Source organism: Phacochoerus africanus, chromosome 1 (assembly GCF_016906955.1).
Source record: "Phacochoerus africanus isolate WHEZ1 chromosome 1, ROS_Pafr_v1, whole genome shotgun sequence".
NCBI classification, from domain to species: Eukaryota; Metazoa; Chordata; class Mammalia; order Artiodactyla; family Suidae; genus Phacochoerus; species Phacochoerus africanus.
This window is the reverse complement of record NC_062544.1, coordinates 277,188,609-277,212,400: the sequence shown is the minus strand read 5'-3', so window position 1 is coordinate 277,212,400 and position 23,792 is coordinate 277,188,609. Positions and strand designations below refer to the sequence as shown.

Genomic DNA, 23,792 nt, shown 5'->3' with positions numbered 1-23,792 from the left:
CTAGACAGAGGCTAACCTAATTATGAAAATTCAAAGATAGGAAGATTTGTTCTGAACCAATAACCCACAAATATTCCATTTGACTCAAAGAAAAAAACTCAAATTTAAATCATTCTCTAATACCATTAAATTTTAAAATGACTCACTCAAATCTGTCAGGCGTTTAGGTGATCTGCCTCTTTCAGAAGACCTGGATCGTTTACGACGGATGGGAGATCTGCTAAACCTTCTTCTCAAAGGTGTTCGTGATCGCCTTAATCTGACTGGTGATATACTGAAGCTTCGTCTTCTTACCACAGACCTTGATCTTCTCCGACGACTAGGAGTACGGCTCCGTCGACTTGGGGTGCGGCTCCGTCGGCTGGGGGTACGGCTCCGTCGGCTGGGGGTGCGGCTCCGTCGGCTGGGGGTACGGCTCCGTCGGCTGGGGGTACGGCTCCGTCGGCTCGGGGAAATGCTAAAGCTCCTTCTTCCCCCAGATCTAGATCTTCTTCGACGACTCGGAGTGTGACTCCGGCTCCGTCGACTTGGGGTGCGACTTCGAGCTCTACCTGTTTTCCGATTATCCCTGGAGCTTGATCTTTTTCTTTTTCTTTCCCTGGACTTGGACCTGTGCTTTGGAGATCTTTTGCGCTTCTCTTTTGACACAGAGCGCCTTCCTCTGGACTTTGACCTTGACCTGCTGCTCCTCCTCCGTCGTCTAGATCGGGACCGTGAACGTGTTTGAGAGCGATGAGACTTGGACTTAGATGATCTCTTCCTTGCCCTAGAACGGGATTCACTGGTGCGCTTTCGTGATTTGTGTTCAGAAGACTTGGAACGCTTACTTCGAGATCTTAACGAAGAGTCTCTTTTCTTCTCTTTCTCGCCTTTGTCTCGGTTCTTATTTTTCTTGCTTTTTTCATGTGTGTCCTTAACTTTTACAAAAATTTCATAATCATCTTTTTCCTCTGAAGACGACTCTGAGGCTCTTTCTGGTATGCTAATTACAACTGGACTGGCAGCAGATTTATCCCGTTCAACTTCACTTGAAAGTAAAGGTCCTTCAATGCCAGCTCTAAGGCTGGTAAGACGTTCCATGTCCTTAGGAAGTAATGGTCGCACTAAATCAGCTTCATTAATGTCGTCAATATTGGCAGGAAATCCTGAATCAGACACTGCCTCTGTAGCAGGGAGAGGTACTTCTTTATCTTCTCCACTACTTTCTTTAGGACTAAGAGCAACTGCTAATGTCTGGTCACTTTCCTGTATAGGTAATGATTCCTCTGCATCCTTACTAATAAAGTTACTATTAGATGATAAATCAAGATGAATGTCTTTAGCAAGCAAAGGTCCCTCTATGTCAGCTTCACTACCACCACTGGGGCTGGTAGAAATTACCATATCATGTTCAGTATCTTGAGTAGTTAAAGCTCCTTCAACATCATATTTACTAATTGAACTGAGAGCAGATGCTGTGGCAAATTCAATACCCTTACCAGCTCCCACTGCATCAGGTTCAAGAGCAAGGGGAGCAGCTGAAGACAGAGTTCCTCCTACATCAGTTTCACTAACACTAGAGCAGGTATCCAATACTGTGCATTGTTTAGTCTCATGGGTGGGCAAAATTTTCTCTTCACCCATTTCACCAACAGCACCAATGCTGGCAGCGGACACTGTGTTATGTTCCATCTCTTTAGCAATTAAGTGATTATTTATATTAAGGTCTGTATTTATACCATTTTCAGTTTCGTAACAGTCATTCTTCAGGTGTCCTTCGGCATGTGGCTCTTCCTCTGAATGCATGGGAATCTCCTGCATGCCCACCTCTGGAGCAAGATTTTGATCACCAGATAGTAAATTCATTCCTTTCGTAGCACTAGACTCCAATATTACTGGTGTAGACTCTAAAACCATCTCAGTTGGTATTACTTGTGTCTGCTCTGAAACAGTGACAGGAGGCTCTGAAATTGTCACAGTGGGGTCTTGGACAGAAATAGATGGTTCTGAAACGATCAAGTTAGGTTGAAGGACGGACACCGCTGGTTCCAGGATAGGCACAGTAGGCTCCAGGGCAGAAACAACTGGCACAGGAATGGTAACATGCTCTGGCTCAGACAAGGCCAGGGGCTCTGGGACAGCCTCAGCTGGTGGGTCCTGGACAGCCACAGCGGGTGGGTCTGGGGCAGCCACAGCCAGGGGCTCTGTGACAGCCATGGCTGGTGGCTCTGCAACAGTCCCAGCTGATTGCTCAGGGACAGCCACAGCTGGCAGCTCTGAGACAGCCATAGCTGGGAGACCTAGAGTGCTCTGTGATGGCTCTGGAATAGGTACTGCTGGCTCCAGCAGGGACACAGATATCTCTGAGTCAGCATGTCCTGAAGCTCTCATGGAATCAAAAGTTTCTGCTGTCTCTGACTCTGAAGTTAACATAGTCGGTTCAGCTGACATCATGGGAGTTTCAGACACCATATAAGTCACTGGTCTCTCTGGAACAATTTCATGCTCTACTACAGCAGCAGACTCTACAGGTGTTGATGTAACCGAAGACTCTGGTTCTAGTGGTGGTTCTGGAACAGTCACAGCAGCCTCTGATGCTAACGCTGAAGGCTCCGATGCTGACACTGAGTAATTAGCAGGCACTGCCGAAGGCTCTGAAACCTCACTTTGACTCACAGGAGGTTCAGGCAGCGATACAGACTCTTCAGGAGGTAACGCTGGCACCTCGATAGGCCAAGTATTTTCAGCTGCCAATGCTGACTGCTCAGTGGGTAATGCTGAACCTTCTGGTGGTTCCTCAGGAGGCAATGGTGGTGTCATTGGTGGCTCTTCAGGTGGCAATGGTGGCATTGTCGGAGGCTCTTCAGGAGGCAAAGGTGGCACCATGTATGCCTCCGTATATGTATCAGTATAAGAATCGGTGTAAGAATCAGCTGCCATAGACATCATTGAACGATCAGCAGTATAAGATGACATCATAGACCGGTCAGCTGCAGAGTACGATGACATCATAGACCGGTCAGCAGCAGAGTATGACGACATCATAGACCGGTCAGCACCCATGGACATCATAGATCGGTCAGCCATTGGGGACATCATGGAGCGCTCGTAAGCTGACATCATAGAGCGTTCATAAGCTGACATCATAGAACGCTCAGCCATAGGGGACATCATAGAGCGCTCATAAGCTGACATCATAGAGCGCTCATAGGCTGACATCATAGAGCGCTCAGCCATAGGGGACATCATAGACCGTTCATAGGACATCATAGAGCGTTCATAAGATGACATCATGGAACGTTCTGCAGCATAGGACATCATCATAGAACGTCTAGATGCTAACATCAGGGGTCTAGGTGCTAACCTATATGGCCTGGGGGCTATTCTATAGGACCTGGGTGCTATCCTATAGGGTCTAGGTGACATCCTATAGGGATCAGGAGTTAGTCTGTAGGGATCATGGCCTAATCTATAAGGGTCCTGCCCTAACCTGTAGGCATCATGACCTAGCCTATAAGGGTCATGACCTAACCTATAGGGATCCTGAGCTAACCTGTAAGGATCCTGAGCTAACCTGTAGGGATCAGGAGATTTTGAACCCAGCATAGCAGAATCTTGGGTACTAGATGCTAACATCTGGGCATCCATGGTACCAGACGCTAACATTTGAGCATCCATGGTGCCGGAAGCTAACATCTGAGAGTCCATAGTGCCAGATGCTAACATCTGGGAATCCATAGAGCTAGTCGCTAACATCTGGGAGTCCATGGAGCTGGTCGCTAACATCTGGGAGTCCATGGTGCTGGTCGCTAACATCTGGGAGTCCATGGAGCTGGTCGCTAACATCTGGGAGTCCATGGAGCTGGTCGCTAACATCTGGGAGTCCATGGAGCTGGTCGCTAACATCTGGGAGTCCATGGAGCTGGTCGCTAACATCTGGGAGTCCATGGAGCTGGTCGCTAACATCTGGGAGTCCATGGAGCTGGTCGCTAACATCTGGGAGTCCATGGAGCTGGTCGCTAACATCTGGGAGTCCATGGTGCTAGAGGCTAACATCTGGGAGTCCATGGTGTTGGATGCTAGCATCTGGGAGTCCATGGTGTTGGAAGCTAGCATCTGGGAGTCCATGGTGTTGGATGCTAACATATGGGTCTCCATGGTGTTAGAAGCTAACATATGGGATTCTTGGGCCATCAGGGGATCCACTCCTACTGTTACAGAAGTCTCCCCCACTAATGTAGTAGGCAGCTCCTGTGCTACCGTATTATAGGACTCCAGCGCTGTCGTCGAGGGCACCTCCAGGGACTGCGACACGGTCATCGTTGACAGCTCCGTTGTTGTCACCACAGACTGAACAGAGATCTCCAGCGCCACAGTTGCCACAGGCTGCCCGGGCAACTCTGGCGCCCCAGGCTGCCCTGGCAACTCAAGCACCCCTGTTGCCAAAGGCTGCCCCAAAAGCTCCAGTGCTCCAGCTGCCCCAGATTGCCCCGAGAACTCCAGTGCCCCAGTTGCCATGAGCTGCCCAGGCAACTCCAGTGCCCCAGTTGCCACAGGCTGCCCTGACAACTCCAGTGCCCTAGTTGCCGAAGGCAGCCCTGGCAACTCTGGCACCCCAGTCACCGAAGGCTGCCCTGGCAACTCCAGCGCTGTTGTTGCCACTGGCTGTCCTGGCAACTCCAGCACCATTGCTGCCTCAGGCTGCCCCAGCAACCCTGTTGCCGTCGTCACCTCAGGTTGCCCAGGATGTTCCACCGTTGTCATCCCCACAGGGTGCTCCAACTCTGTTGTCGTCACAGGTTGTTCGGTCAACTCCATTGCTACTGTTACCACAGGCTGCCCTGGCAACTCTACTGCAGCTGTCACTGCAGGGAGGCCTGGCAACTCCTGTGCCATCACAGGTGGCTCTGGTACCTCCTGCGGTGGCTCCAACCCCACAGATGGTGCTGGAAGCCCTGGCAATTCCTGCGACAACTGTGGCACTGATGTCACAGAGGGCCCGGGCAACTCAGGCACTGCTGTCGCAGGGGGCCCTAGCAACTCAGGCACTGGGGTAGAAAGGGGCCCTGGCAACTCCGACACCGGGGTAGCAGAGGGCCCGGGTAACTCCAGCACTGGAGTCACAGGGGGCCCCTGCAACTCCGGCATGGAGGTCGCAGGTGGCCCCGGCAACTCCGTCGCTGAGGCCACCGACGACTCCTGCAGCTCCAACGCTGTGGTCTTGGGCAGCTCCAGCATCTCCTGTGGTCTTGTCATGGATGAATCTGCATTCTCCGAGGGTACTTCTACAGGCTGCTCTGGCAATCTTAGCACTTCAGTCGCTGATGACTCTGGAAAATCTACTGTGGTTGATGTGCTTGGCTCAGGATGCACCTCGGTAGGTGTCTCTGATGATACAAGGGTTTCTGATGGCTCTAGCACTTTTGCTACTGGAGGCTCTAACAACATCTTTGATGGTTCTGGAGGTGTGTTCAGCACAGACTTCATCTGATACTCCACTGACATTGTTACAACTGGCTCAGATGACTTTAGGTCTACTGTTGTAGTAGACACTGGTGCTGTTGCAAAGGAATCCAGGATCTTTGTTGTGGATGGTTCCAGCATTACTTCCACAGACTGCTCTGACTGCACCGAGACTACTGATGTAGATGCAACTGACAGTTCTGCAGTTTTTGTAGCTGGTTTCAGAGTTTCTAGGGTGTGTGGCTCTGATACCTCCATTGATACTATAGGAGATTCTAGCACAACTGCAGGAGATTCACTGTTGCCAAACACTCTTAAAGGATGCTCCAGTGCCATCGATGAAGGTTCAGAATCGAACTTCAAAAAGGAATCCGATTCTAAATCTATGTTCCCATCATGATGTGATTTCATCTTTGATTCAGATTCTTCTGGCTGTTTTTTATACTTTTTTTCTTTTTCTTTCTTCTTTTTCTTCTTTTTATTTTTGTGCTTTTTATGCTTCTTTGACTTTTTGGTAGGAATTTCATCAGTAGGATCTGTTTGTACAGACACACATCTACTTTTTCTGGAGGCCTCCTTCAAGTCTGAAATTAAGGAAAATTAATTTTAATTTGTCGAACATTCCCCAAAATAGATTTAGATAAATCAGATAAGCCAAAGCTTATATTCCATGTTAAAACACCTTATTGTAACACTTCTTGCTACATAAAAGGTTACTAAATATTTTCTATAAACTAGCTATCTGAAGACTGACACTTTCCCAACACTTCTTTTACAACTAAAGCCTGAGTTGAAAATAAGTTAACATACCACAAAAAATTTTGAAAATTACATAAAGATGTATTTTACTAAATTCATTTAAAACAATTATTTTCTCCAGCTCTCAAACTACAGCAAGTTACTTTTAAACTACACTTATAGAGTTCCCACTGTGGCTCAGCAGAAATGAATCTATTATCCATGAGGACACAGGTTCAATCCCTGGTCTCGCTCAGTGGGTTAAGGACCGAGCATTGCCATGAACTGTGGTATAGGTCGCAATACAGCTCAGATTCCACGTTGCTGTTGCTGTTGCTGTAGCTGTAGCGTAGGCCAGAAGTACAGCTCAGATTCGACCTCTAGCTTGGGGACTTCCATATGCCACAAATGTGATGCTAAAAAGACAAAAAAAAAAAAAAATATATATATATATATATATAAACTACACTTATAGATGAATATTATCAACTATTAGAATTCTATAAAAAATTCATATTAATAATTTTCATCAACTATTTTATAACCCTCATTTATACAGGAAACAATATGACACTGGCTCTGGAAAAGACTGCCTTTGGATCCTGAATCAATCCACCACTCACTAGATAAATGGATGTGGCCCAAGTGCTGACATGGTCTTCTATAGTTGAACTGAGTTAAAATATATGAAGTACACTGAACAATGCCTGGCACAAAACAAGCCCTCAGCAAGTACAAGTGATTGCTCTTATAGTAAGTACCCAAAGGTCAGAACAACAAATGTAAACACCAATATGGAACTTGAGTTTTCACTCATGTTACATTTTAATCAAAATATTTCTTCCCTGCAATACTCTACTAAAATTACTAAGAAATAATTTTTGAATATTTGTTCTTAAAATTTAAGGAAGGAAATTCTTAGTCCTTAACATGTAACTTAAGAAAATTTTAATTTGCATTATCTGAAAAAAGAGTGGTTTATGATCCACTTTATAACCAAATGAGATTTACTCTAACGTCAGTATCAAATTAGACAGACCTTAGTGATTTTAGAAAAAGTTGACCAGAAATCCAGATCATCAACAGTATGGAAAAAGTGAATCTATACATAAGACCTGTTCCAAAGCAAAACTAGTAATTTTCTACCAATTGTTTACTGTGCACCAAATGTTAGTTAGCTACATTATACTTCAAGAAAAAGTTGCTAGAGCCATAAATCTAAGCATGGCTATAGTCTATGCTATTTTTTAAAACCATACGCTGTATCAACAACAAAAAAACCCATACCACAGCTCCTCCATTTCTAAAAGTCATTGTTATTTTTGTGATTGATCATAAATCTTTCATTTCTAAGAATTATTTATTTAATTGATTCCCAAAATGCTAAATATCCAACATTTAAATGATTCCTCTCCATTCCTATACTTTTAGGAGGAAAAAAAACAATCTCTAAACTTGAGTTTTAAAACAAAACCCTCCAGGGTTTTTAAATCACTACACATTTAGTCCAGACACCTGTACCTTTCAAAACTGATTATTTCCACAATTGTTCAATGAAAACCTGCATTCAAAATCCTTGCAATGAGGCAATACAAGATTTGAATAAAGACAATTATATTCCACCAGCAAAGCAAACAAGTGCATCAATGCTCATGTTCCAGTATAAATACATTTTCCAAAAAAAGGTATAAATAGGAAAGTCTTCAGTATGTCAATTAAACTAAAGCTTGCATTTATTGACATTTTAGATCTAATGAACATCTTAAATACTCTACAATCAAGAAATACTACTGTTAACAATTTTAAAATCTTTTAAGTTTTCAGGACAGCTCATTATCTCCAACTTACCTGGCTTATATCGCAGTTCTGTATCTAAGACCCCAGAAAGTACTTCCTCTATCTTCTGAACTATTTCTTCATTTGGTAGGGTCCTGGCAGAGGCAGCTGCATCACCTGCCTGGTTTCCTTCAATAGGTGTATTTGTTTCACCATTGAGCTGGCCTTCACTCCTTCCACTTGACAAAAAAGTTATCAAAATTCATTAACATTTTTATCATGCCATATAATAAATTAATATTTCTAACTCAATTAAACACTCTAAATTCACACATTTCACCATTTTATAATTATTTGGGATGATACTCCCATCACTAGTGCTTCCTTAACACTATTTATAATTGGTATATTTTCATTTTCATATAACTTACACAACTGTGAAAGAAAAGCTAAGAACGTCTTTAAGAACAAGTTTCTAAGTTCATCTTCTTTTAAAAATTACTGCCCAACCACATATTTATCTTAAGGGAGAAAAATTATTAAGATCACAGTCACAAAACCAAAGAAAAATATAGGACCTAACATTATGGTAGAAACTATAGCCACAATAAAGCCACACCTGTGCATGGATTGCAATCACCATCAACAGTATCAAGAAAGACAAAGTTAGTCACAGACCTATCAAGTAAAAAAGGTAACGTGTACAATCAGATTAGGTTTAGACTGATCAGAGTTACTGGAAAGCACAACATTTAAAAAGAAATATACATTTAGGTAATTCTTACCCAGTCATCAAAAACCATGTAAAACAATTCATTCATATTAATAGTAAGTGAATAACTAACCTTACTTTCAACTTACTGGGCCAGAAGAAACTTAATGGACGTATAAACATATTTACATAGTCATTTGTACTATGTTCTGTAAATTTACAAAAATTGTTTTGAAAAATAATTTCAACAGCATGTTTGACTTAATTTACCTTAAATTTTGGCTACCAAAACAAACCAACAATTATGCCCCACTATCTGATAGTTTGGTCAAAAATTTTAAAAATTCCAAAGTTAATCAAATGTTATCAAAGAATACTTTTTTGTCTAATACAATGAATCACATAATGTTTAAAATTTATTAACTATTAATTATGGTCACATGGTTCTATATTTTTAACTCACCCTAATAAATCTAAGGTCAGCACTATTTCTGATTTTTTTTTTAATGAGGAAAATGAGACAGAGAAGATTCGGGGGGGGGGGGGGGGGGGGAACCCTAGCTGAAGGCTGAAGGTCCCTTATCTATGAAGAGGTAAAACCGGTATTCAAAACCAGAGCTCATATTCTTAACTAGCATCTACATATAACTTAAACTATCTAAACGTCAGTCCCCTCACCCTAATCAATATATGTAAAAAGATGAGAAAAAAAGGAACTATAGATTGATAAAGTGGCAAATAATCAAAAACTTGTTTACAGGCTGATGAAGTATTGCATGTTATTTGAACAGAAGCTGAATATTCCTCTAGTGATAAATTGCTTTAATATTCTTCCGAGACTTTCTTCCCGGAGCTCTTTTACCTATTTCCTAAGGATTTACAAAGTGCTTACTTACTAAAAAGGCTGTGGACTTAAAAATTAGAAAAGTAGGTCTGAAAAAAAACACCAGTCTATGAGAAAGTGATCATCTTAAGGCTATCAAGATGTTTACTAAAACTACTGAAAAGGGGTGGAAATTTCAAAACACCTAAATATCCACCAACACATTCCTAGACCAGAATTCTAGGGAGCCATGAAAAATGTTCCAGACTACTGAGACTGTGATAAAAGACAAATTGGTTCACAATATATAGGCCAAAAAAAAAAAAAGAGATGATCACATTTCACAAAACACGATATTCGGTACACTTGAAAAAGAAAAACATAAAGATCAATAATACGTGTTCTTTAAATTTTCTCTCCTTTACTTTTTCTAAGTTTTCTACAACAAAACTAATACAAAACTGACTTTTAAAAGGTATAGAAACAGGACAGGACAATTAGCCACCATAACTACTTATTGCATCCAACTATTAAAAAATCGTATCACCTTAGTTCAAATCGTTTATCATCCTAAAAATAACCACATTAATAAAATATTTAAAAGCAATTAAATGAGCGGATATATGTCCCACTTAAACAACAATATATCCCGCAAAAAAAAAAAAAAAAATTCTAGCACTACAACGTATCAGTGCCCCAATAACCCTGTTAACTGAGCGCTATTTACAATTTCGTCTTCGACTGATTCTAAAATCCACTTAGGTCTGGCTCTTGCTCTTAACTTTTAAAATCAACTATAAATACATATGAACGCGGAACAAATATGTATGTTACACAAAGCATAAATACAACCACTGAATAACAGAACCCAGGCGATTTTCCTGTGTAAACAACTCTTTCTTCAGAAATCTTGTTCAAATTTTGTAGAACCAAGGGTAAGCTACGTAGCAATGACAAAAAGGAGCTTGTTGGTCAAATAGGTCAACTGGGGCAGGGGTAGCAAAAAAATTTAGACCTACTCACAAAGTCCACTTTGCGCTTGCTAAATTAAAAAATTACTAGCAATTCAAAATCCCCTTTCTTCGTCACCCCGAATCCTCTGTCAAAGTAACTAACATTTATTTGAGCTATTTTAATTCAAATTTCTAATCTATTAGAATATTAGAATGATGCCTGGTGGAAACCACAGGACTCTAGGACACAAATAATCTAATTAAAGGATCCCGACCCCCAAATGGTCTGAAGCTTGCAAAAATAAAGCGGATTTAAGATTACCCAAGAAACGGCCGTTAGAGACCCTTTCCGGTCAAAGACACCGGCCGGCGAAATCCGCGGAGGCGGAGAGGGGGAGGGGAGGCGCGGCGGCGGAGGAGGAGCTGAGGAAGGAACTAGGCCCGTCCCCGGTGGACAACTAGGCCTACACTAGCTAAACAGTAGGAAATGACCAAACGGGAGAGAAGAGTGAGAATCTTAACTCGGTTCTAGGAGAAGGAGCCTGGGATTACCTCGCAAAGGCCCAAGTTCCTCGCTGGGAAGGGAGGGAGCGGATGGGGGGGGGGGGGGGAAAATGGATCCCAGGCCCAGGCGGGGCTGTAGCGGGGCCTGAGACGAGCAACGACAGCGTCTCCGAAGAAAGGTGCCATGGAAGGCTACGTGGGGCCCCATAGGTCCCTTGGGAGCAAAAGAGTCTGGGAAGCGTTTACCTTGAAAGTTCCTGTTGAATTTCCCGGAATTTACTGACCACGAAAGACCTAAAAATCTGCTCGATGTTGGTCGCCATGGCGTCCGCTCCGTTCTCTCAACTCCTCCTCGCTAGTCCTCCAGGCTCCCAGCATGCCTCGGGAGGAGGCGCAGCGGCCAATTCCGTCTCTCGGCGTCCTGATTGGTTTCTGCGGGAGCGCCCGGACTGGCACGCTCCGCCCCTAAACCAATCAGTGGCCACGGCCCCTCTCTCCTCTGCTGTTTCTGAGCGTCTGGGGTAGAGCTGCTGACGTTTGCGCCGCGCACGGCTATGTCCGCCATGTTAGTGACTGACGCAGGCGCCATTACAGGAGAAGTCTCTGTGGAGGCGACTCTGTCAGCTAAAGTTCTCAGGGTCCAGTAGTGTTTGGGGGCTTAAGAGGCTTATTTTAGTCACTAGACGCCCAGCGTTAAATTCCCTAAGGAAAGAGTGCAAGGGGGGCAACATGGTGTTTTGACCGGGGCTTCCAACATTCCTGGATGGCACCGAGTTTCGGCAAGACGAGCCATTCCGGGAGACCATTAATCAGCGTCTGCCTCCATATGAAGAACACGTTTTTACCCCCATCTCTCTTCTGTGGTATCCTATAATGGGCCTCATCTTTTTAAATTTTAGCATTAGGGCAGAGGTCGTGAGCGACCTGCATTCAAACCCAGGCTCGTCAGGGGCCAGGCGTGTCACGAGACTTTTCCAAGGTAGCTGACTCGTGAGCAACACACAATTAACTGAGCATGGCTTTAGCATCAGGGCGCCCCCCTCCTCAGAGCTCAGGAGGCACTGGGCGGAATAGAGACGATACGTGGCACCCGACACTACGGTGTTACCCCGTAAACGTGCTGGGGCTTGGTAGCCCGGCTCTGGAGCGGGATCAGGCCGCGCCCGAGAGCGGGAGGGGACCACTCTCGATTACCTCGCGGCAGGGACCACTGGCCGCGCGGGCCAATGGGGAAGCGAAGCCCGCCGGGGGCGGGGCGGGGGCGTGACCGCCGGATCCCCCTTGGACGACTTCCGGCGCGCGGCGAGCCCCCGGTGCCATCCCCGAGGACGGCTGGGTGTCTGCGGGTAAGTTTCGCCACTTTTTGGTAATGTACACTTATGCTTTGGTTGGGGAATTTAATATTAGGAATGGTATGAAACTGTAGGAACTGGTTTGGTTCTCGGAATTTTCATCTAGGTTTTAAATGCTGTGAGTGAAGGTTGGCCATGTGCCATTCACTTTCAGCTGAGGTTTACACTGGATCTGTCACTTTCCCTGCTTTCTAAGATGTCAGGGCCTTTTTTTTTTTTTGTCTTTGTGCGTTTTTTTAGGTCAGGCACTTAAATTGCATATTTTCTCGTCGTGCACCCTTTTTGTCTCTAGCAGATTATTTAATCCAATTTTGTAGTTGATTTTTATTTTATTCACCAGGTACTTGGAAGTGGTTTTTCCTGGCTCTCTGATTCTCGTTATGGTACCCATTTAGATAACTGAGGCCCAGGAAGGTATCCCAGCTAATTCGTTTTTAACTCAAACCTAGGTACTCTGGAGACCTCCTAGCCACTCTGGGTATAGATTCCCTCAGGCCGAGTCCTAATCCTATTTCAGCAGTCAATTACAGCGATCAGGATAATTTCCCTTCACTGCTCCTGTTATTCAAACTAAAATGTTTTCTCTAAATTTAAAGATATGTTCATTTCACATATCTCAATATACATTGCAAGTTTGTTCTCCATTAAGTTAAAATAGTGTTTTCTTCTCCGAAATATAATTGAGTAATTGTTCTTCCTCATATATTATCTGAAGCAAAATTAGTTCCATTGGAATCCAGGCTTCACCCCCCTCTTATCGGTGTGACCTCCAGCAAGTTCCTTACCCTAATTGATTTAATTTGCCTTCTGTATAATTAAATGTCTTTTGAAAGTTAGTAAATAAAAGTAACATTATTCATTGCTTTGGTGGTTTTTATTTCCTTGTTAGAACTTTCTATCCTTTAAGCATCAATTTAGGCAAAAGAATAAGTAAAATACAGCAGGTTAGCATTTGCTTCTGTTGAGTGTAAGGAATGCTAATCGTTTATAAATAGTCGTGAATCCTTGCTTGGCTTCATAAGACATTCTTATTTTTTAATTTAATTTTTGATTGTTTAATATCTTTTATTGGAGTATAGTTAATTTACAACGTTGTGTTAGTTTCAAGTGTACAGCAAAGTGATTTAATTATATGTATGTGTATACACACACACACACACACACATATATAAGGGAAAAGAATCCGATAAAGAATGGAGATACATATCCATTCTTATCCATGTAGGTTATTACAGAATATTGAATAAAATTCCCTGTGCTATACAACCTCATGGTTCCTAGTGGGATTCGATAACTACCTCGCCACAACGGGAACTCCAAGGTCACATTCCTTAAATCAGAGGTCAGCAAAGTATGGCCCCTGTGCCAAATCCTTCCTACTCATTTTTGTTTGTTTTTTTAATTTTACGATTTATTTTTTCCATTATACTTGATTCTACTCATTTTTGTGCAGTCCACCAAATAAAGAATAGCTTTTATATTGTTAAAGAATAGCGTTTATGTCATTGGGGGAAAAGGGAAAGTGATGTGTCTGTGACACATGACAGTTATATGAAATTCAAATTTCAGTTTCATAAATAAAGTTTTGTTGAAACACAGCCACACATTTTTTATAAACTGCATAGCTTCCTGTTGCTTAGAGCAGAAAAAGGCAAACTATGATCTACAGCCCGCTGCCTATTTATGTAAGTTTTTACTGGACATAGACAGGCCATGTTGTCCTATTTATTGTCCAAGGTTGCTTTTGTGCTACAGTGGCAGAGTTCAGTCATTGCGACAGAGACTACACGGCCCTCCAAGGTGAAAATGTTTACTATGTGACCCTTTACAGCCTCCAGTCTTAAATATTTCTTTAAATTTGAAATTTTGGGGAGTTCTCTAATGGCCTAGCAGGTTGGGGCTCCTTGTGTTTCTCACTGCTGTGGCTCTGGTTGTTGCTGTGCAGCATAGGTTCAATCCCTGGCCCAGGAATTCCCACATACTGCCTGTGTGGCAAAAAAGGAAAAAAAAAAAAAATACAACACCCCCCCCCCCCCGAGAGAACCTGAAATAAATGTTGCAACTCTCGTTTTAAAACGTAAGTAAATAAATAAATAAATTTGAAGTTCTGCCCTCATCCTTGTGAGTACAGAGTTCTCAAATTATGAATCCTAATTTTTCACAAATGAATTGTTGCCATAAAATATCATTTGTATGACTACAAATGACTATGTAAACCATATTTGGAAATTGTGATTTCTAAAGTATATATATTCTAAAATATCAACTGGTTTTCTTTCTGCAGCTTTCATTTTACTGTTGAATTCCTGCTTCACAGACAGCAATGGCAGCCCAAGTACTTGTAATTGGCAATGGAGGAAGGGAACATACGCTGGCCTGGAAACTTGCACAGTCTAATCATGTCAAACAAGTGTTGGTTACCCCGGGAAATGCCGGCACTGCCTCCTCCGAAAAGATTTCAAATACTGGTAATCATGTTTTAAAGTAATAGTCAACAATTGTAAATGATGAACTGTCAATCACATCTCTTCTTTATAAGGTCAATAGCTATTTAGATTTGAATGCTTTTCTTAACCCAAAAATTTATGTGGTGATTTAAATACGTGCCACGTGTTGCAAATTTAAGGTATTCTATTTTTCAGAGTGTGGCATTTCCTTACTTTAAACCTTATCAAATGTCTAACACAGGTTAAAGGTTTGGTGTGTATTTGGGGAGAGGAAAAAATGAGCAGTGCTAAATGTAAGTTCTAGCACTTCTCACTCCATGATAGATCTCAACCTTTATCTCTTCTGCCAGTAAATATGAGACAATGATCAGTTATTAGGCTGCGTTAGACTCTTCAGTGGCTTCTCATAGTACTTAGCATAAAACTCCAACTCCTTGCTGTTCCTTGCAAAACCCTTTCTGATCTGGCCTCTGCCTGCCTTTCCAGCCTAATTTTTCATATCCTTTGTATTCTTTTCACTGTGGCTCCGTCCATGTAGGCCTGCCAGTTTCCCAAACAGTTGCTTTGGACTTCGTTACACTCCTGGCATGACTGGCTTCTCATCATTCTCAATTTACTTTACCTCCTCAGAGAGGACTTTCTCAAAGTTTCTCCATGAAGTATGTCCACTGCCATTTCACTTATTCTCAATCATGAACCATTGTCTGTATCTATTTTTACTTTCCTATTGTCTATCTCCTATCTTCATTTCTGTTCTAGAATGTAAGCTACATGAGGGCAAGCAACCCACCTCCCTTATTTTACAAGTTGTACTCTGTGCCTAGTACCCTAGGATCTTAGCTCTGGGAATAAGTTATTGTTTCGCGGGTGGGGGGTGGCAGGGGGGATTGCTGGGTATTTTTTAAGAACATACACATTTTATTTAGATACAACTGATGTTATACAGACTGGCCTATTAAAACCTCCCAAGGTGGTCATGAGGCTGTTGTCACTTACAGTGACAGGTTAGATGTGTCATCCTCCTCTTGCCACCCTTTGCTGTGCTGAGGTAGTTGGCTCTGTTCAGCCCAGTTGTGTTTGCAGCTACTAAAGCAGAACAAACACCACTCTATCCTTATCCAACTCAGGCAGTTCCTAGAGATAGCGAACTCTACCTTTTCTCCACTTCCCCACACATATCACCAATAGCACGTGTGTTCAGCCAGCCTAAGAATGATGGCTCAGATACAGTAAAGCAGAAGATGCCTATAGAACCAACGATGCTTCATATGTATTGATCTCGAGACTCCTTAAAACTCCTTCAAGAGAGAAAATTTACGTGGCCCATTGGAGAAGTGAGCTAGGTCTTAAAATCATCATTCAGGTCTTAGCTTAAATGTCTTTGCACAAAGAGACCCTTCCTGGCCTAATCAGAAATAGCCTCTCAATGTAGCTCTCATCAATTTTGCCTAATTTGTTCACAGTTGATGTTATTTTGCTTGGATATTTATGACCCAACATTCACCACAGCCACAGCAACTCAGGATCCGAGCCGTGTCTGCAACCTACACCTCAGCTCACAACAACACTGGATCCCTAACTCACTGAGCGAGGCCAGGGATCGAACCTGCAACTTTATGGTTCCTAGTTGGATTCGTTAACCACTGAGCCACGACGGGAACTTCTAAAAGACTGGTTTCTAAGTATACTCTGATATATTTTTTTTACTTAACAATCAGCACTAGTGACATGAACACCATAGTCAAGAAAGTGCTTTATAGCTCTTGGAAAACTTACTCAAAATTGAGCTTTGTTGGTTAGCCTAATGTACTCTGCTCTGAATTTCTCCTGGTGAAATTATCATCTGTACCAGTAAAAGAAAACCAGCAGTTCATGGGTAGACCAAAGTATAGTACTTAGTTTTCAGCAACACACTTTGTTGACTTAAAGAATGTTTTTGTAAACAAGATGTGTTTATTTCTTTTTTCTCTTCACAGATGTCTCCGTCAGTGATCATGCTGCCCTTGCTCAGTTCTGCAAAGAGGAGAAAATTGAGTTTGTAGTTGTTGGACCAGAGGCACCTCTGGCTGCTGGTAAAGTTCATTCCTGTTTATTGCTTTGTTTATTTGTTTGTTTGTTTGTTTGTCTTTTTAAGGCCACACCAGAGGCATATGGAGGTTCCCAGGCTAGGGCTTAAATCAGAGCTGCACCTGCCGGCCTACACCACAGCCACAGCAACACCAGATCTGAGCCGTGTCTGCAACCTACACCACAGCTCACGGCAATGCTGGATCCTCAACCCACTGAGTGAGGCCAGGGATGGAACCTGCGTTCTCAAGGATGCTAGTCAGATACTTTTCCGCTGAGCCCTGACGGGGACTCCTCCTGTTTATTGTTGTATATGGCATACACTGTGCCATCATCTAAGCTTGTGTAGATTATCTAATCTAATGCATTTTACAGATGGAGGTTTCTAATATAACACTACATTGGAAAAAGCTTTCACTCTTTTGAAATTTAAGGATTCTGAGATTTTTTTTTCCTCCAAGCATCAATGATATGACAAATGAGAGATCAGATTTACATCTGTGGCAAATATTTTACGTTTTTATTCTGCTCTGGTGTCTATTTAATAATCCATATGTTCGAATGTAACAAATAACCTTTGTTGGATTTGAATCATGTGTTAGTAGCACTTTGTTGCTATCCTGTAGAAAACATGAAAAACTTGGTTATTCTCTGCCATCTGCCTTAGTTTTGGTCTGATTCTAAGTCTTCAGAATGAAAAGCCCTGCACAATTCTTGACTCAACTCAGGCTTATTTCCATCACTAGGAATTGTTGGGAACCTGACATCTGCAGGAGTACGGTGCTTTGGCCCCACAGCAAAAGCAGCTCAATTAGAGTCCAGCAAAAGATTTGCCAAAGAGTTTATGGATCGACATGGAATCCCAACGGCACAATGGAGAGCTTTCACCAAACCTGAAGAAGCCTGTAGCTTCATTATGAGGTAGACGGAAGACTGCCTGTGAAAGGCAGTTGTTAGGATATATGAATATGTGGGCCCCTTTTATGTTACAGGTTTAGAGTAAGATAATTGTAGGGAAAACTCAGAGTATGTAATTACCTTTTTCCAACATCAAGATAAAATAGAATTTTACGCATATGAAGATATACAGTATTGTGGCCTTGCAAAAAGATAAAATTTTAAAATATTTATTACTAAATAGTTCTAGGAGGAAAGATGCATTTGGTTCTACAGTCATGCCAAATTGACACAGGGGCATCTTACAACATAAAGTATATTGATTTTCTTCGTAAATAATTAACTAGAGTGAGGAATCATCACTTGGCCTTCTGCCACCACTATTCAATTCTAAATCTTAAAATTAAACATCCTGTTCTCTCTTCTATGGAAAACATTGAGCAATAAATGAATGTTATATTGGCACATACATGCCTTTGCCCTTTTTTTGTTGGCAATTCTCTTTACCTGGTAAGTTTTCCTTTTAGTTGGGTCAATTTCATTCTTTCCTTTTTTTTTTCTTTTCTTTTAGGGCTGCATGTGTGGCATATGGAAGTTCCCAGGCTAGAGGTTGAATTGGAACTGCAGCTGTCTGCCTGCGCCATAGCCACAGCAACACCAGATCCAAGCTGTGTCTATGACCTACACCACAGCTCAGGGCAACACCAAACCCACTGAGCGTGGCCAGGGATCGAACCTGTATCCTCATGGATAATAGTCTGGTTTGTTACTGCTGAGCCACAATAGGAACTCCTAGTTTCAGTCTTCATTCCTTTTTCACCCTACGTTGAGTTTTATTATACCCTAGTAGTCTACCTTGGAAGGAATACTTTTGTTACTTACTTTGGGTAAGTTTCCTCCTAGATCTCTAGATCTCAACATAAGAAACTACAAGTTTCTTGTGTGTACTTGGAGAAATGATCTGATGTTTATATGGTTCTGTATCTTAAAGATCATTCCATATCTGTGCTGTACAATGGTTTTTTCCCCCAAAAAAAATTATGTTTATATGATCTCATAAGTGAGAAAAGCAAAACTGTATGTGCCATATGATTACAACTGTAAAGGAATACACAGGGGAGGAGTTCCTGTCGTGGCTTAGCGGAAACGAATCTGACTAGCATCCATGAGGACGTGGGTTCGATCCCTGGCCTCGCTCAGTGAGTTAAGGATTCGGCATTGCTGTGAGCTATGGTGTAGGTTGCAGACATGGCTCGGATCTGGCATTGCTGTGGCTCTGGCGTAGGCTGGCAGCAACAGCTCTGATTGGACCCCTAGCCTGGGAACCTCTGTATGCCTTGGGTACAGCCCTAAAAAGACCAAAAAAAAAAAGGAAAGAAAAAGGGAATACATAGGGGGAAAAGATCCTGGCAGGAAATACATCAAAATGGTGCTAACATTTTTTTTTTCTGCTTTTCAGTTGTTGCTATAGCATACCAATCCAAAATCCCAAAGCATTTTAAAGTTTTGAATTATAAGGATCTATTGGATATTGAAATTTACTGTCTCCACAGTGCAGATTTCCCTGCTTTGGTTGTGAAGGCCAGTGGTCTTGCAGCAGGGAAAGGGGTGATTATTGCGGAGAGCAAAGAAGAGGCCTGCAAAGCTGTACAGGAGATCATGCAGGTCAGTTGATCCCTCTGAAAGAGTTTATAACTTTCTAGTCACACTGGATAAAAACTCTATAGAGGGAGTTCACGTCGTGGCGCAGTGGTTAACGAATCCAACTAGGAACATTGAGGTTGCGGGTTCGATCCCTGGCCTTGCTCAGTGGGTTAAGGATCTGGCGTTGCCGTGAGCTGTGGTGTAGGTCGCAGACTCGGCTCGGATCCCGCATTGCTGTGGCTCTGGCGTAGGCCAGTGGCTACAGCTCCAATTCCACCTCTAGCCTGGGAACCTCCATAAGCCGTAGGAGCAGCCCTAGAAAAGTGAAAAGACAAAAAAAAACCCAAAAACCTCTATAGAGATGGGAGTTCCTGTTGTGGCTCAGCGGTAACAAACCTGCTAGCATCCATGAGGATGAGGGTTTGATCCCTGGCCTTGCTCAGTGTTAAGGTTCCGGCGTTGCCATGGGCGTGGTATAGGTCGCAGACGTGGCTTGGATCCCCAGTTTCTGTGGCTGTGGACCCCTAGCCTGGGAGCTTCCATATGTAGAAGGTGCAGCAATAGAAAGACACACACACAAAAAAACTATAGAGATGGATTCTAACACACAATATTATGAGCAATAGCTTACCTGTGTGTTTGCTAAATGTTTTCTTTAGGAATATTTGTAAACTTACTGTGTGTTAGAATCCATCTCTATAAAAGGGTTATTACAGATCTATAGTGGTAGCTAAACCATGATCCTCCTCTTTGCAAGTAAGTTCCATCTAGCATCTTTTGTTGTCTGCTGCTGAAAGGTAGAAAGTCCTCAAACTGTAAACGATATAAATACACACTCAACCATCCATGAAGACAAAAGCATTTGTCCTTTGTGTCTCAGGTCTATGAAAAGTGAAGCAGTGAATTAATATACTTTGCTTTTATGGTCCTCCTTGGTTCTTGCGGGTTTCTCTCCCTTGTACAAATCTGCCATCACAGACATTCTTCAGTGTAATTGTTATAAGCAATTATAAACAAACCTAATGATAATCAGAAATGAGAGTTAAATGGTAATGTTGAAAACTTCTGTTTTTCTGTTACTTTATTTGAACCCGGAAAACTGGATCGCCAGGGGAGTTTTATTGATGTGCTCATTTCATCTGTACCAGTGCTAACCCTACGTCATTGCCACTTTAAAAATAGGAAATGTTGGAGTTCCCGTTGTGGCTCAGCAGTAACCAACCTGACTGGTGTCCCTGGGGACTCAGGTTCGATCCCTGGCCCTGCTCGGTGGGATAAGGATCTGTTCTGGTGTTGCTATTAGTGCCAGTGTAGGTCACAGGCTTGGCTCAGATCCTGCATGGCTATGGCTATGGCATAGGCCAGCAGTTGCGGCTCTGGTTCGACCCCCTAGCCTAGGAACTTCCATGCGCCTCGGGTGCGGCCCTAAAAAAAGGAAAAAAAGAATTAAAAAGACACGTGTTCCTTTGATGCTTTCAGAAAAGGAAAGGGAAATTATAATACTAGTGCACTGGTTCATAATACAAATGATGGGAAAGGGCAACAGCGAATTAAATCAAACTTAAAAGCTTATAATTTACTTCTCCTTTTTGTCGTGTTTTTTAATCCACAATAAGGATAGGGCTTTTGGAGAAGCTGGAGAAACAATTGTCATTGAAGAACTTCTTGAAGGAGAAGAGGTGTCTGTATGTATATTCATCCATCTTTTGTGCTTTTATAGAGTATAAGCTAGGTTATCTGACTGATAAGCCCAAAAAAGGTTTGATTTACTCTGGTTGCTTCAACTAAGCAGAAAAAGAACAGTTACAAAGGGACTTGTATACGTTTAGTATTTGGGATACAAATGAATGAAAAAGGGATTTATCCATTAGTCATCCCCAGTGTATCAGTAGAGGACCTGGACTTATATGGACCATTATTTAAGGGGAGCAAAGGTTGATGTATTTTACTCTGAGAGGAGCGTGATTTTTTTTTTTTTTAACCTAGATCAAACATGATACATCCTGGGCTGTGGGATGGAAATCCTGTGAAATTAGATTGTTACGATCATTATACAACTACAGATGTGATAAATTCATTTGAGTAATTAAAAAAAAAATACATCCTTCAGAAATTGAGTATATAGGGTCTTCTGATTCTTGATGTAGGAAACATAGGGTTATTTATGTTTTAAATCATTTTACTTTAAAAAAAAGAAAACTTTTAGAGTTCCCATTGTGGCCCTGTAGGTTAAGAACCTGACTAGTATCCATGAGGATTCAGGTTCGATCCCTGGCCTCACCAGTGGGTTAAGGATCCAGCATTGCCACAAGCTGTGGTGCAACCCACAGATATGGCTCGGATTCAGTGTTTCTTTGGCTGTGGTATAGGCCAGCAGCTGCAGCTTCATTTAGACCCCTAGCCTGGGGGGCTTCCGTATGCTGTAGGTGCAGCCCTAAAAAAAAGGAAGAAAGAAAACTTTTCCTCTTAAGAGTTAAAGTACCTTTAGTCCTTCTTGTTAAATTATTTTTTGACTTTTGGGCAGTGGAGGTTAATGGACTGTTTGTTTTCTCTGCAGTGCCTGTGCTTCACTGATGGGAGGACTGTGGCCCCCATGCCCCCAGCACAGGACCATAAGCGATTGCTGGATGGAGATCATGGCCCCAACACGGGGGGAATGGGAGCCTATTGTCCAGCACCTCAGGTACTTCCCACAGGCTCAGCTGAAGTTCAGTAGGAATTGTTTGATTTTCTCAAAGAGCTCTTAGACACTTTTTCTGTTTTGGGTTTTTTTTTTCCCTCTGTAAATGATGTTACTCTTCACCAATTTGGTTTTCCTGTTAAATGAAAAGTATCTCTCCTGATCTCACTCTGAAACTAACCTTTTCTAAAAGCCTTTGGAGAACTTACTGAGGTATGGCTTGAATGGATCCTTCTAGCCCCTTCTCTCTACACCTTATTTTTAACCCATGGGAGCCATTTATAGTCTAGGATTATCTTTTATGCGTCACGCATAAGTGCTTAGTAAAAATGTGTGTGGTGGGGAGTTCCCTGGTGGCCTAGCAGTTAAGGATCCAGTGTTGTCACTGCTGTGGTGCAGTCTCGATCCTTGGTCCTGGAATAATTTCTGCATACTGTGGGTTCAGCCAAAAAAAAAAAAAAAAAAGAATGTGGTGAATTGAGAACCAGGTCAGACGTATTTCTTCCTCTAGGTTTTCTACTTCGTAATGGATAAAGTATGTTTCCAAATAATTCTTGGAAAGTTTTTATTTATTTATTTATTTTTGTCTTTTTGCCTTCTCTAGGAAAGTTTTTATTTAAAAAACTTCGAGTATATTATAAATAGATTAGCACTATAAAAACTCACCCATTCTTTTCAGTGATGATAGTTATAATCATTTGTGCTAATAATATAGTACCTTTTAAATACTGTTCTTAATTAAAAGATTAAAAACCAAATAGGGTTGGGAGTTCCCATCGTGACTCAGCGGGAACAAATCTGACTAGTGTCCATGAGGATGCAGGTTTGATCCCTTGCCTCGCTTAGTGGGTTAAGGATCCAACATTACTGTGAGTTGTGGTGTAGGTCACAGACGCAGTTTGGATCTGGCATTGCTGTGGCTGTGGTGTGGGCCAGCAGCTATAGCTATAGCTCCAGTTCAACCCCTAGCCTGGGCACCTCCATGTGTCACAGGTACAGTCCTAAAAAAAGACAAAAAAACAAACCAAAGAAACTCAACCAAATAGCATTTACTTTAGACTTTATGGATTAAAACTACCATTTGGTTGGAGTTCCCTGGTGACATAGAGGTTAAGCATTTGGTGCTGTCACTGCTGTGGCTTGTTTCTGATCCCTGGCCTAGGAACTTAATGCATGCTGTGGACACAGCCCAAAAAAAAAGTACTTCTACCATTTGGTAAAAGTGATTTCAAAAACAGGAGTTCCCGTCATGGCGCAGTGGTTAACGAATCCGACTAGGAACCATGAGGTTGCGGGTTCGGTCCCTGCCCTTGCTCAGTGGGTTAACGATCCGGCGTTGCCTTGAGCTGTGGTGTAGGTTGCAGACGCGGCTCGGATCCAGCGTTGCTGTGGCTCTGGCGTAGGCCGGTGGCTACAGCTCCGATTCAACCCCTAGCCTGGGAACCTCCATATGCCGCGGAAGCGGCCCAAGAAATAGCAAAAAGACAAAAAAAAACTCTAGGTCTAATTTCTGTAATTAGTTTATAAACTCTAGATTCTAGATTCTCAAGTTTATAGGCTTATGAATTATGCATAGAATATACTGCAGATACACAGAGGAGCCTCAAGGTGGGCAAGGACTTTTTTTGTTGTATTTTTGTGTCCCAAGATACTATTTTTAGTGGGCTTTAAACCTGTAAAGGTTGGAAAATCCATAGGTTTAGTAATGAAGTCACTTAGTCTGAAATGACAGATACAGTAAATACATCATCCAGCTT

The 23,792-nt window shown here is 42.4% G+C and overlaps 3 protein-coding genes across 4 annotated transcripts in view; 2 read left to right on the top strand and 1 right to left on the bottom strand.

Moving 5' to 3' along the window:
• Positions 1-6,757, top strand: part of DONSON (DNA replication fork stabilization factor DONSON) — a 37,398-nt gene extending 30,641 nt beyond the window's left edge. The window contains exon 11 of the mRNA XM_047795745.1: positions 6,740-6,757. The gene's annotated coding sequence lies outside the window, so the exon portion shown is untranslated. The remainder of the gene's footprint in view (positions 1-6,739) is intronic.
• Positions 1-11,490, bottom strand: part of SON (SON DNA and RNA binding protein) — a 31,350-nt gene extending 19,860 nt beyond the window's left edge. The window contains 3 exon segments of the mRNA XM_047795721.1: positions 147-6,026; positions 8,029-8,195; positions 11,195-11,490. Of these exon segments, the coding sequence (XP_047651677.1) occupies positions 147-6,026; positions 8,029-8,195; positions 11,195-11,271 (6,124 nt within the window). The 5' untranslated portion in view covers positions 11,272-11,490.
• Positions 11,491-12,146: 656 nt separating this feature from the next.
• The window catches only part of GART (phosphoribosylglycinamide formyltransferase, phosphoribosylglycinamide synthetase, phosphoribosylaminoimidazole synthetase), a 29,741-nt gene continuing 18,095 nt past the window's right edge, over positions 12,147-23,792 (top strand). Inside the window, exons 1-7 of one of the 2 annotated variants that reach the window (XM_047795735.1) lie at positions 12,147-12,294; positions 14,585-14,768; positions 16,724-16,819; positions 17,561-17,735; positions 19,265-19,376; positions 20,972-21,040; positions 21,913-22,038. In XM_047795735.1, the coding sequence (XP_047651691.1) occupies positions 14,624-14,768; positions 16,724-16,819; positions 17,561-17,735; positions 19,265-19,376; positions 20,972-21,040; positions 21,913-22,038 (723 nt within the window). In that variant the 5' untranslated portion in view covers positions 12,147-12,294; positions 14,585-14,623. Of the gene's footprint in view, positions 12,295-14,584; positions 14,769-16,723; positions 16,820-17,560; positions 17,736-19,264; positions 19,377-20,575; positions 20,603-20,971; positions 21,041-21,912; positions 22,039-23,792 lie in introns of those variants that run through there. The other variant, XM_047795736.1, reaches the window with a different exon arrangement.